Source organism: Bos taurus, chromosome 5 (assembly GCF_002263795.3).
Source record: "Bos taurus isolate L1 Dominette 01449 registration number 42190680 breed Hereford chromosome 5, ARS-UCD2.0, whole genome shotgun sequence".
In the NCBI taxonomy this organism is placed as follows: domain Eukaryota; kingdom Metazoa; phylum Chordata; class Mammalia; order Artiodactyla; family Bovidae; genus Bos; species Bos taurus.
In genome coordinates, this window is record NC_037332.1 from 103,796,223 (window position 1) to 103,808,521 (window position 12,299).

The following is a 12,299-nucleotide window of genomic DNA, read 5'->3' on the forward strand; positions in this document are numbered from 1 at the left end:
CTGGGAGCAGGTCCTACCAGCCCGGCCTGGCGCAGAGCAGGCAGAAGCCAGCTCGGGAGAGCTGCGAGCCACACCGACGAGCACAGGTAAGGGGGCCTCACAGGTGGGATTGAACCTCACAGGGGCACAAGGACAGCACCCCTCCTTTAGAATTGGGGGACGTGGGTGGGAGTGGAGGTGAGAGGGGGCCCTGGGCCTGGAGAAATCTTTCTGAATAAAGAGCTCAAAGGGACGACCTCAGGCAGGCAGACCGCAGACAGAGGATGTGCCCTGGAGCATGAAGCCAGCCCCTGGGTCTGTCTGTTCTGGGGGCTGGGTCTTCCCCTTCACCTACTCTCACGCTAAACTCGGGGTCCCAGGGCCACTGAGGAAAGAGGGCCCTCTGAGGATAGTTTCCAACCCTCTCCCATTCTCAGATAAGACAATGTCCAACGCCCACTCATCCGGAGCCAGGCCTCTGCAGGTGACAGTAACCTGACCTGATTAAACTCCAGAGCGGGTTCAAGGCACAGACCTGCCCTCATAGGGACCTTCCCAGCCAAATCCAATGTCTTAGAGGTGCCTGAGAGACACTGCCTTCACCCAGGGCATTCTCTTTATAAGATGTTGAGGCCAGACGTCTCCAGTGTCCTGCCAGGTCTGGTAGGATGTGGTCCAGGAGTGTCATGCAGTGGATAAGATTTCAGATACTGGGCACAGGGTAGGGTGGGGGTGATATTTGAGGGTGTGCAGGGCCTTCTTTTGTTTTTGTTTTAATATGTATTTATGTATATATTTTTGTTTGTGCTGAGTTTTCTTTGCTCCACCCGGGCTTTTCTCTAGTTGCAGAGAGTGGGGGCTTCTTTCTACTTGTGGTACACGGGCTTCTCACTGTGGTGGCTTCTCTTGTTTCAGAGCATGGGCTCTAGGTGCACGGAGCTTCAGTAGTTTAGCTCAGGGGTTTAGTTGCCATGAGGCATGTGGGATCTTCCCAGATCAGGGATCAAAGCGGTGTCCCTGACACCTGTGTGTCACACCACTGAGGGTGGCTGTTCCCTGTTTGTGGGGGCCTCCCTGATGGGAAGGGGCCCTCCCATCAGGTTGCATCTCTGGTCCCTTCAGGGTGATCTGAGGTTGTCGCCGAAGGGGACCTGGAGGCAAGGGTTGGGTTGAGACAGAAGCAGAAACTTTCAACCCTTGAGCTTCATCTCCTGGCCACCCAGAGACCGTAGAGCCCGGCTGTGTCCCTGTCTGGTGCCCTCAGCATGCACCCCAGCAGCTCAGAAGCCTCCCAAGCCCAGGCCCCCGGGGAGGGATCACAGAGGCTTGAGGGCTCCACACCACACATACTCAGTGCTGCCCAAGGGCAGGGCCAGGTCCATGAATCCAAAGGCTTCCCGAGGTTTCTTTGAGTCTGTGGGACCCAGCCAAGTCCCAAAACAAGGACCACCCAGAGCACAGGGCTGCAGAGAGTTGATCCCATTTGAGTCCTGAGTGATCGAGACTTTGTTTCCTGTTTTTCCAGCTCTTGACAGCAGGGTGGAGAAATGTATGCAGGTGGGGAGGTGACAGCCACTCACCGGGCGACTAGTCATTGAACTTTTGGCCTTTTCCTAGAAAGGAGAAATGGGATGAGAATAGAGAAAGGGAAAAGATGCAGCTGAGGATGATGTTGGAAGAGCTGAAAGAGAGGCCAAGAGGGGAAGGGTGGGGAGAGGCTGGAGCAGGATCTGGGCTGCAGAAAGCAGAGCAGGCCTGAACCAGAGAGGAAGGAGGATGGAGGTTAGACAGAACACGTGGAGGGGAAGACCATGACCCCTGGGTCAGGAGGAGGCCATCCACTCAACTGGGTGACCTGGTACTATCCCCACCTTACAGACTGCCCCAATCAGCCTGCAATGCGGGAGACCCAGGTTCGATCCCTGAATCAGGAAGATCCCCAGGAGAAGGGAACAGCTAACCCACTCCAGTATTCTTGCCTGTAAACTTCCATGGACTGAGGAGCCTGGCGGGCTACAGTCCCTGGAGTCGCAAAGAGTCAGACGAGATTGAGCGACTATTAGTCACTTTCACAAACTTCCCAGACCCAGGACAAGCTGATGGGCAGGATTCATCTGTGTTTCAGAGCAGCCCTGGGACAGAGATTTTCCTAAAGCTTTCATCATCCTTCTGCTGGATGCTCAGTACAGTTTGCATCCGTTTGGGAAATCTGAACATACAGACCATAAGAGTCTTCACAATCACACGTGTCTGTGGGTAGAGGTTGCATCTTCTCTTGGCTGCCAGGTTGCGGCAAGAGAGGAAGTGGGTTCAGTCAGCTACAAGGTCTGGTTACACAGTGTGTGTGGTGAGGGTGGGGGTGGGGAGACATGCTGATGGGCTTTTGACAGCCCAAATCTAAAAGTAGGTCAGAGCTATTCAGAGCTGGTCTTCCGGGGCAAGAAGGATGAAGAGACCGGAGATTCCCACTTTCCAAATTTCTGAAGGGTGTAGATTCCGAAGGTGAAGAGGTGATGAGAGCAAGGCCTTTGGTGGATGTTCGGAGAGGCGGGGAGAGCAGGGGGGAAGTGGGGCAGGAAGCCCATGGGGAGGGTAGCAGACAGGAGGAAGCTGGAGCTGTCTGTCTTTCCTCCCTGCCCCCATCAGTGTCCCAAATCACCCACCCCCGTTCTGTTCAGCTCCCCTCTGCATCCCTGGTCAGGCGCCAGAAGGGTGGACGCCACGGGCCAGTTGTGTGGAGGAGAGGAAGGGAAAGATCATGATCTAGCCTTCTGTCCACTTTTATCCTCCATTCTCACTTCCTGCCAAAGCAGAAAATAGCCCTGCCCCACTGACTTATCTCAGCAAAGCATGGTGCCCAGCCCAGCTCAGAGGGCAGTGGGGCCGGTCCCAGAGGTCCCAGGGACACAGGGATCTGGGCCCTGGGTGTGCTTATGGCAAGCTGAAAGACGGAGAAGGTGAGGAGGAGAATGACCACGCATAGTCTGGTCTGTGCATGGTGTTGGGGCGGTGGGGGGAGGATGCCGGAGGGGCAGTCCCCAGGCCTCTCTTTGCCTCTCAGTGTCCTGGGGCAGGGATCTGCTTGTGGCCATCTGCACACCTGTGTGTGTGCCCCTGAAGCTGCCCGTCTGTCTGTCCATCTAAGGATGTTGTCCCGAAGACGGGGGCTGGGTCTGCCCTCCTCCCCTGGCTTGGCTGTCTGAGGCTCCGTGCACACACACACGTGTTACACACTGATCTGTATGTTACTAGCAATCTTGTGTGCCCATCCTTTGGTGCACCCTTACCTGCCTGTGGCCTTGCACGTGAGTGCAGCTGTGTGGTCACGTGACCTCTGGGCATGCTGAGGTTGCTGAGCCCGTGTGGGCCTCAAGGTTCCCCTTCTCCCTGGTGAAATGAAGTCCTGGTGTCTCTGTGCTTCTGGGGCTGCTGCTGTTTCTTTGCTTTACCGCCCCCCACCCCAACCTGACCTCTTGCTGACAGCAGGACAGAGGAGAGGGGCTTGCTGCCCCTTCCCCATACCTAGAGCCCGTCTTCCATTTCCTGTTTGCCTCCTTTTTGGCAGTTTTTCCCATCTCTGCCATCTGGCCTGGCACTGTGCCCATTCAGTTCCTCTGACAAGGAGCCCCAGGGAAGCAAGCGGATGGGGTGGGGGACTAGGGCAGGAGCCTGGCAGCTCTCAATGCTTGGCTTAGGCCATTCTGTGTGAGTCTGTCAGAGAGGGGTGGCTTTTTGAGACATCAACCCAAGGGCTTCTCGGCTTTGGAATGGAGGAAGGAGAGAGCATCTCTGAAGAATTCCTAACTCCACCTTTTAGTAGCAGCTCACCTAATACATTGTGGTTTCATTAACATGCAGTGTTGTTGATGAGAGCCTGGTGTGCTGTGTGCGTAGTCACTCAGTCCTGTTCAACTCTCTGCCACCGCATGGACTGGAGCCCACCAGGCTCCTCCGTCCATGGGATTCTCCAGGCGGGAATATTGGAGTTGCCATTTACTCCTCCAGGGGATCTTTCTGACCTAGGGGTCGAACCCAGGTCTCTAGTGTCTCCTGCGTTGCAGGCTGACTCTTTACCAGTGAGCCACGAGGGAAGTGCTGAGAGATTTAGTATTCTTGGAAGAGAATTATCCATTCACTCATTCATTCATCCTAATTGTAAGGAGCTATTGATTCTCCAAAGAATGGTTAAGAGTGATAAAATGTTACTGTAATTGTAGCTGTGGGCTTCCCAGGTGGCTCAGTGGTAAACAATCTGCCTGCAATACAGGAGATACTGGAGTTCTGGGTTTGATCCCTGTGTTGGGAAGATCCCCTCCCTGGATGAGGAAATGACAACCCACTCCAGCATTCTTGCCTGGGAAATCCCATGGACAGAGGAGCCTGGCGGGCTACAGTCCATGGGGTTGCAAAGAGCCAGACATGACTTAGGGACTAAACAGCAACAAAAATTGCAGCTGTAAACTGTTACGGAAGTTTTATCACAAGCAGTTTCCAAACAAGGCTCTCCAAAGGGACATGCTTTTCAGAGTTGCACATGCGGAAAAGATAGTCAGGAATGTGATAAGAGGTTGGAATGACACATGAAATATTATAACAGGATTACAGGCTGGATGGACATGGGGGGCAGAGGGAAGATTTCCTTCCAGGCAGCCGGTGAATATCACAAGGGCCTGCTAAGTGGAAAGACTGAAGTGTGAGTGAGCTTGGGAAGAAAGCTGTAAAAGGCCTAATCCCTACCCTAGAACCTTATCATCTGGTTGGGGAAATGGGACAAATACACAGGACATGACCTGAGGAGCTGAAAGCAGAAAACTGATTCAGTAGGTAAGGGGAGATCATCAGGAGGCATATTTGTGTATGTGAGAGATGAGTCTGTGGTACCAATGTTTGAAGTGGGAGAAAGAAGGAAGTGGGTTATTAAACAGTACATATTTCAATTGGACAAAGGAGGAAGTAAAAGCGTTCACCTATGGGCACAGATTTCATCTAGGCAGCAATAAAAGTTAGGTGCAGCATCCAGCTCACACCCACCCACCCATTCTTATTGGAGGCAGCTTGGACTTTGGAGGTGAGACGTCCTGGGTTTGAGTCCTGATTTCACTCCTCACTGACCACTTTTGAGTAAAAATCAGGAGAAACACTGACCTCCGAGGGCTGCTGGGAGGATTAGAGCTTGCACTTAGAAGGCACCCAGGGAGATGGTGAGCGATCAGTAAGGCAGCTATTATTTTTGACTCAACATTTATAGAGGGAGGGGCTGGGGCTACAAAGATGAGTAAGTCACAGTCCACAGGCCCTCCCTCAGGGAGTTCACGGGTGAGTGGGAGGAGCAGACCAAGAACAGCTCATGACAGCCTGAGTAGGAAAAGCTGACGTGCGTCCAAAGTGCTGGGGAGACACCAAAGAGGGGACTATGCCTGTTTGGTGGGACGGCGGGAGTCAGGAAAGGCAACATGGGGCCCTGAGAAGTGGCTGAGTTTACCAGTCAGAGAAGGGGAGAGAGGGCATTCCAGGTTGAAGAGACAGCACGTGAGAGGCAGAGCCCTGAAGATGTCAAGTATTTGCAGAATTATCACTAGTTTGGCATGACTGGAGCAAAGGATCATGGGAGGTGGGCACATTTTAGGAAGAGAACTGGTGTTATTTGCTTTTCCGCACGTTTAAGACCCATCCAACATTATTTTCGTTGATGAAATTGGTATTTCGTAGGAGAAATGTTTCTTTATTCTTGTGCTGTGCTTCTTACAAGTCAAACTGCTGGTTGGAGGGAGAACAAACAAGCAAGCGAAAAACACACTAGAAAACGTATGACGATTAGGTTTACAACTTTGTTCCATGTAAGGCTTTAAGTGGTTCCTACTGAAAGGAGTAGGTTCAGTACTTTGGGATAATGGCTCAGGGTCTTCAGATAACTTATTTCCTTAAGATCCCCAAGTCGGCACATGGCCACCCATCTTCATTACCATTACCCACAATATCCAAAAGATGGAAAAACCCAAGTCACCATCAACAAATGAACGGATGAACAAAATGTGGTGTTTATACGGGAAAATATTTGTTTCTGTTGTTTAGTTGTTCAATTGTGTCTGACTCTTTGAGACTCCATGGACTATAGCCCACCAGGCTCCCCTGTCCATGGGATTTTCCAGGCAAGAATACTGGAGTGGGTTGCCATTTCTTCATCCAGGGAGGGGATCTTCCCGACTCAGGAATCAAACCTGCATCTCCTGCATTGGCAGGCAGGTTCTTTACCACTGACCCACCTGGGAAGCTCAGGAAAATATTATTCAGCCATAAAAGACTGTAACTCTGATACAGTCTATAGCATGGAGGGACCTTGAAAACTTTAAGCTAAGTGAAATAACCCAGACACAAAAGGATGGAAATTCTACATTTCTACTCAGAGGAGGGGTCAAGAATAGGCAAATTTACACAGACAGAAAGTAGAATAGAGGTTTCCAGGAGAGGGAGGGAAAGGGGATGAGCAGTTATTGCTTAATGGGTATAAAGCTGTTGTTTGGGATGATGAAAAAGTTTCAGAAATAGTGGCAATGGTTACACAATACTGCGATTGTACTTAATGTCACTGAATTGTAGTCTTAAAGATGGTTGCAATGGTAATTTTAATAAGTTCTGTATATTTTACAACACACACAAAATAGACAGCATGTGGGGATCACAATGGAGGGGTCTCTTCTGTGGCCTTCTGGCATTAAGGAAGGACTTGAGATGAAGTCCTGTCTTCTGACTCCACTACCTCTGGCCATACCCTTCATCTGCCAGCTTTTGCCTGAGGATGGCAGCGGCTGTGGTCTGCCCTTTCCGGCAGTCTCAGTCTTATCAGAGCCCACAGTACTTCCTGGCTCATTGCCACCTTCTCTGGGCTAAGCGCCCCCTTCAAGCCCTTAGGACCAAACCACCGTCTCCCCCCATCATAGAACCCTCACTAGGAAACATCCAAGTCAGACTCTGCAGGGAAGCTCCCAGAGAAGTTCAACCCACAAGGCCTTCCCCATCTGGCAGCACTGTGCTGAGATGTGCCATCAGCCTATGGGACCCCCATTCTATTACTGTCCCCATTTTACAAATGAAAAAACTGAGAGTGAGCAAGGTCAAACCATCCAGCTGGACTGGGTCACTCTGACCACAAACCCAGCCCACACAGGAGCAACAGCAGAGATGAGGCTGGGATTTCATCCTGTACTTGGGAGTTTGAACTTTATTCTTTAGATAATGGGGAACAAGCAGAACAGGCTGGTGCCAGGGGAGGGGCTCCACAGTTCTTCTCACCACCTGACATAAGAGCTATTTGTGTGCGTGTGTGTGTGCTAAGTCATTTAGTTGTGTCCAGCTCTTTGTGATGCTATGGACCGTAGCCTGCCAGGGTCCTCTGTCCATGGGATTTCCCAGGCAAGAATACTGGAGTGGGTTGCCATTACCTTCTCCAGAGGATCTTCTGGACCCATCGATTGAACCACATCTGCTGTGGTTCCTGCATTGCAGGTAGATTCTTTACCCCTGAGCCATCCACCCAAGGAGGCCAATACCTATTTACCAATACTTTATCATCTGTCTCCTTTCAGGGGAATGGAAAATAGGTGGGGGCAAGGCCTTTGTTTTGTTCACTGCTTTGAACATGCCTGAAACCTTCTAAAGTCCCAGGAAGCATTTGTACAAGAAAGGAAGAAAGGAAGAAAGGAAGAGATATTAGCAGATAACAGTAACCAAAGCATTTCATATATATTGACTCGTTGAGTCTAATGACCTTGTGAAGTAGGAACGCCTCTCCTTTCTTTCTTTTGTTTTCCAGGTAAGGAAAATGAGGGGTAGAGATATTAATTCAGTTTTCTTTCCTTTAAAAAAAATATTTATTTATTCGGCTGTGCAGGGTGTTAGTCGTGGCATGCAAACTCTTGGTTGCAGCATGTAGGCTCTAGTTCCCTCACCAGGGATTGAACCCTGCGTTGGGAGCTCTGAGTCTTAGTAACTGGACTACCAGGGAAGTGGCTAAGGCACACCAGGACAAAGGCACAGATTTATACGTAGGCAAGTCTGACTCCAGAGTCTGTGCATTTAACACTGTGCCATGGAGACGGCTGCAGAAAGCTGTTCTGGACACAGAAGGAAGGTAAGGGAAAGGTCTGAGGCTGAAAAAGGTCTCAAGAGGCCAGGGAGTTCAGCTCCATAACATTTGTGTCTTCAGCCCTTCCTTGCCCAATCTTGACTTCTGGCTTCCCTCCTGTTTCAGGTCTCCACTGCCGATGAGGCTGTGACCAAAGGCATCCCACTGCTCCCCACCTTCCCCCAGGCCGGCTGCCTTGCAACCACAACCCACACGCCCATGCTGAACCTCCGTTTGCTCTGGGGCTCTCTGTGCAGCCCCCAGGCCCCGGCCCCAGAGACTGGAGATGCTAGGACGTGGGTGCGCCCCCTGATGCCCCGAGCCTAGCTCCTCGGCGCACAGTGGCACGATGCAAGCCAACTCCTCGGCCAAGTCTCTTCCCACCGAGTGCCCGGACTACCAGCCCATCCATCATTTGCATCTGGTGGTCTACAGCGTGGTGCTGGCGGCCGGGCTCCCCCTCAACGCGCTGGCCCTCTGGGTCTTCCTGCGCGCGCTGCGCGTGCATTCGGTGGTGAGCGTGTACATGTGCAACCTGGCGGCCAGCGACCTGCTCTTCACCCTCTCCTTGCCCTTGCGCCTGTCCTACTACGCGCGGCACTACTGGCCCTTCCCGGACTTTTTGTGCCAGCTGGCGGGCGCCGTCTTTCAGATGAACATGTACGGCAGCTGCATCTTCCTGACGCTCATCAACGTGGACCGCTACGCCGCCATCGTGCACCCGCTGCGGCTGCGCCACCTGCGGCGGCCTCGCGTGGCGCGGCTGCTCTGCCTGGGCGTGTGGGCGCTCATCCTGGTGTTCGCCGTGCCCACCATCCTGGCGCACCAGCCCTCGTCCTGCGCCAGAGACGGCCGCAACGTGTCCCTCTGCTTCGAGAGCTTCAGCGACAAGTTGTGGAAGGGCAGCCTACTGCCGCTCTTGCTGTTGGCCGAGGCGCTGGGCTTCCTGCTGCCCCTGGCGGCCGTGGTCTACTCGTCGGGCCGCGTCTTCTGGACCCTGGCGCGGCCCGACGCCACGCGGAGCCAGCGGCGGCGGAAGACGGTGCGCCTCCTGCTGGCGAGCCTGGTCATCTTCCTGCTGTGCTTCGTGCCCTACAACGCCACGCTGGCCGTGTACGGGCTGCTACGCGGCGAGGTGGTGCCCGCCAGCTCCGAGGCGCGCAAGAAGGTGCGCGGGGTGCTGATGGTCATGGTGCTGCTGGCCGGTGCCAACTGCGTGCTCGACCCCCTCGTGTACTACTTTAGCGCGGAGGGCTTCCGCAACACCCTGCGAGGCCTGAGAGCCCCGCTCCGGGACAGGACCTTGGCCGCCAACGGGGCTCAGGAGGCGCTCGCTGAACCGCTCACCGAGACTGCCCACGCCTCTACTCTGACCACAACCAGCCAGGGGCAGCTCCAGCCCTCCGATCCCCGGTCATCCTTCACCCCATCCCACGAGGATTCGTCCTTCTGAACGCACAGTCGTTCGTGTCAGAGCACGGTCCCACCCCCACCCCCACTCCCGCGCCTCTGGTACTCTCAGACACGCCGCGGTGTGCACCGGGGAGCGGTAGGGTGGGCGCTGGGACTTAGGAGTGGCAGCTCCTGCTACCGGATGCAGAAGAGAACGAAGTGTGGGGCCCAGGGGCGCGCGGTAGGAAGAGAGCCGCTGGAAATGTCTTTAACTGGGGGTGATGGTGAGCAGGGGAGGACCCCTTCCCCAGCCCCTAGAAAGTGTTGCTGTGAACCTGCCCATGTAGAGGCAGGAGACTGGATGAAATGTCCTTGGTGGGCAGGAAACGCGGCCCACAGCTGGTAGATGGAGCGGAAGATGGGTGTCCTGCCTTTAGACCGACCACAGCAGGCTTAGGGAGTCTTAGGAGGCTCTCCCTGCCCAGCACTGAGGCATAATATTAATAATACAAAAGCGTATTGGCTGCTCACTGAATTGGTTTCCTTCTTGTCTAGTGACTTGAAACAATTTAGACCTGACACCCAGCATGGATAGTTGGGGGCAGGGCAAAATTGAGTTAGAGGAGTTTTCCCTCCAAGTTCTTGGTCCCTAGTCCCCTTTCTAGGTCCTGCCTTCCCCCTTCAAGATCTCCTCCATTCTAGGTCCTCGGTTCTTCCCCCTCCACCTGGCGCCCCGTCTGCTGCTTCACCGATAATACAATGAGGAGAACATTCTTGTTCTAAAGTAACAGTTCTCAGACTTGTTGGTCTCAGACCCTTTTACACTCTTAAACATGGAGCATTCCAAAGAACTTTTGCTGATACTTTGTTCTTTTGATACTTAACCATACTAGAAATAAAAAAGAATAACTTTAAAAACAGAAATAGGCAAGCACACATTCCAATAGCTGTGAGAGCAACAGTGTCACGAAGCCTCTGGGAAATTCCATCATCTCCTTGTGAGAGAATGAGTGAAAAGGACAAATAACAGCTTAGTCGTATTATTATGAAAATAGTTTAGACTTTCTAAAAGAATCCATCCCCAGATCATGCTTTAGAACTATACCTGTACTGAAGTATTAGAGTTTGTGTAATTTCTTCCCAGGCTATTATATACATTGTTTTTATTAATGCCAGGGAAAAAGCTGTGCTCAAGTCAATTGCCAGTTGTAGTCTGAAAGGCTTGCAGCTTCTGGGGGTGGGGGTGGGGGCAAGGTGCGTAGGTGCTCTACTCCAGTGGAGCACTATCCAGGGATCCTGGAGCTGCAGCGGGAGGTGGGGGTGGAACGAGCTGCACAAATACTGAGGAGGAGGTGGGGGTGGGGGTTTCTCTGGGCAGGGAAAAGGAAACAGAACAAGAGCCAGGCAAGAAGTTTACATGGAAGTAAATCCGATGAATGATGGACAGGAGGGCAGGAACAGGATGACTACTCTTAGTGAGCTGGAAGTAAGGAAATGGAAGTATGATTTACCAGCCACCTACTGTTTCCTTCCTTCTTGAATGGAGTCTGGGCTGGCACTATGTCGTCCTAAGTGAAGTCGCTCAGTTGTGTCCAACCCTTTGGGACCCCGTGGACTGCAGCCCACCAGGCTCCTCCATCCATGGGATTCTCCAAGCAAGAATACTGGAGTGGGTTGCCATTTCCTTCTCCAGGGGATCTTCCCGACCCAGGGATAGAACCCAGGTCTCCTGCATTGCAGGCAGACGCTTTAACCTCTGAGCCACCAGGGAAGCCCCATGTCATCCTAAGACCCTGACATTATTAGTGAGATTAACAAGGGAATTGGTGACATGCTCATGTCCATGTCCTGCATGCATTTCTGTTTCTCACTGCTGTATGTTTCTGTGTGTGCGCATGTGTGTGTGTGTGTCTGTGTGTGACTGTTAGAGTTTCCCAGGCTGTGCCACTGTGTGTTTTAGTTCCTACTAAGCCTTTTGTGTTTACCTGAGTCCTCCAGATAGTGATTTACAAGGGTAAAATGACCCCTGGTGGCCAAACCAGAGAACTGACCCAGCATCCTCCCTGAGAGCCGTGAAGTGGAGCTTTCCTCTGTCTGGTCTGAGGTTAACAGCCTTCTGCTGCTCTAGACGAGGCCCGGTGGTTAGCAGGTTAGCACCTGCTCCATCAATTGCTCCGTCCTTAGGGTTCAGACCTTCCAGACCTGGGGGCATCAAATGTCATCATCATCCAAAGTCTCAGCATTTTGCCCTATCCAAACTGAACCTAATAGTTTAAAAAAATTGTTTGCTTTGGCCACATTGCATGGCTTACAGGATCTTAGTTCCCCAACCAGGGATTGAACCCATGTCCTCAGTAGCTAAAGTATGGAGTCCTAACCACTGCACTGCCAGGGAGTTCTCTATTTGAGTATTTTTATATGCAGATAAGTGGATGAACTCCAAAGCAATTAAAGCTCACATAGCAAGTATCTTCTAACTTACTATATAATTTACTTATTTATTTATTGTAAGTTTTATAGTTTATTGTCTGTCTCCCCTTCACCGCACCCCCCCCCAAGTAGAATGTAAGCTCCCTGGGGGGAGGGATCTTTGGTTCTCTGGTGTATCCCCAGCATACAGGACAGTGTCTGGTGCCAAAGAAGTTCCTAATAAATATTTGTTGAAATGATGAACAGTTGAATCATTTTTTTTATTTTTTTATTGCAGTACAGTTGAATTACAATGTTAATTACTGCTGTAATGAACAATTGGGCTTCCCTGTGGCTCAGTGGTAAAGAATCCCCCTGACCAATACAGAAGATATAA

General features: G+C 52.0%; 1 protein-coding gene across 6 annotated transcripts; it reads left to right on the top strand.

The window, feature by feature from the left end:
- Nucleotides 1–33: 33 nt before the first annotated feature.
- Nucleotides 34–10,028, top strand: LPAR5 (lysophosphatidic acid receptor 5). Of its 6 annotated transcripts, XM_024991516.2 has the most exons (3): nt 2,948–7,482; nt 7,563–7,789; nt 8,228–10,028. In XM_024991516.2, the coding sequence occupies exon 3, from the start codon at nt 8,451–8,453 to the stop codon at nt 9,552–9,554; it is 1,104 nt and encodes a 367-aa protein (XP_024847284.1). In that variant the 5' UTR covers nt 2,948–7,482; nt 7,563–7,789; nt 8,228–8,450; the 3' UTR covers nt 9,555–10,028. The 6 variants fall into 6 exon arrangements, with proteins under 6 accessions (NP_001029476.1, XP_010803875.1, XP_024847284.1 ...); NM_001034304.2 differs by lacking the exons at nt 2,948–7,482; nt 7,563–7,789 and adding an exon at nt 34–86 and having other exon boundaries at nt 8,228–10,020; XM_010805573.4 differs by lacking the exons at nt 2,948–7,482; nt 7,563–7,789 and adding an exon at nt 128–2,936.
- The last annotated feature ends 2,271 nt before the right edge of the window (nt 10,029–12,299 follow it).

Coding starts and splice junctions, on each gene's coding strand:
- LPAR5 (NM_001034304.2), top strand. CDS start 8,451: ATGCAAGCCAACTCCTCGGCCAAGTCTCTTCCCACCGAGTGCCCGGAC.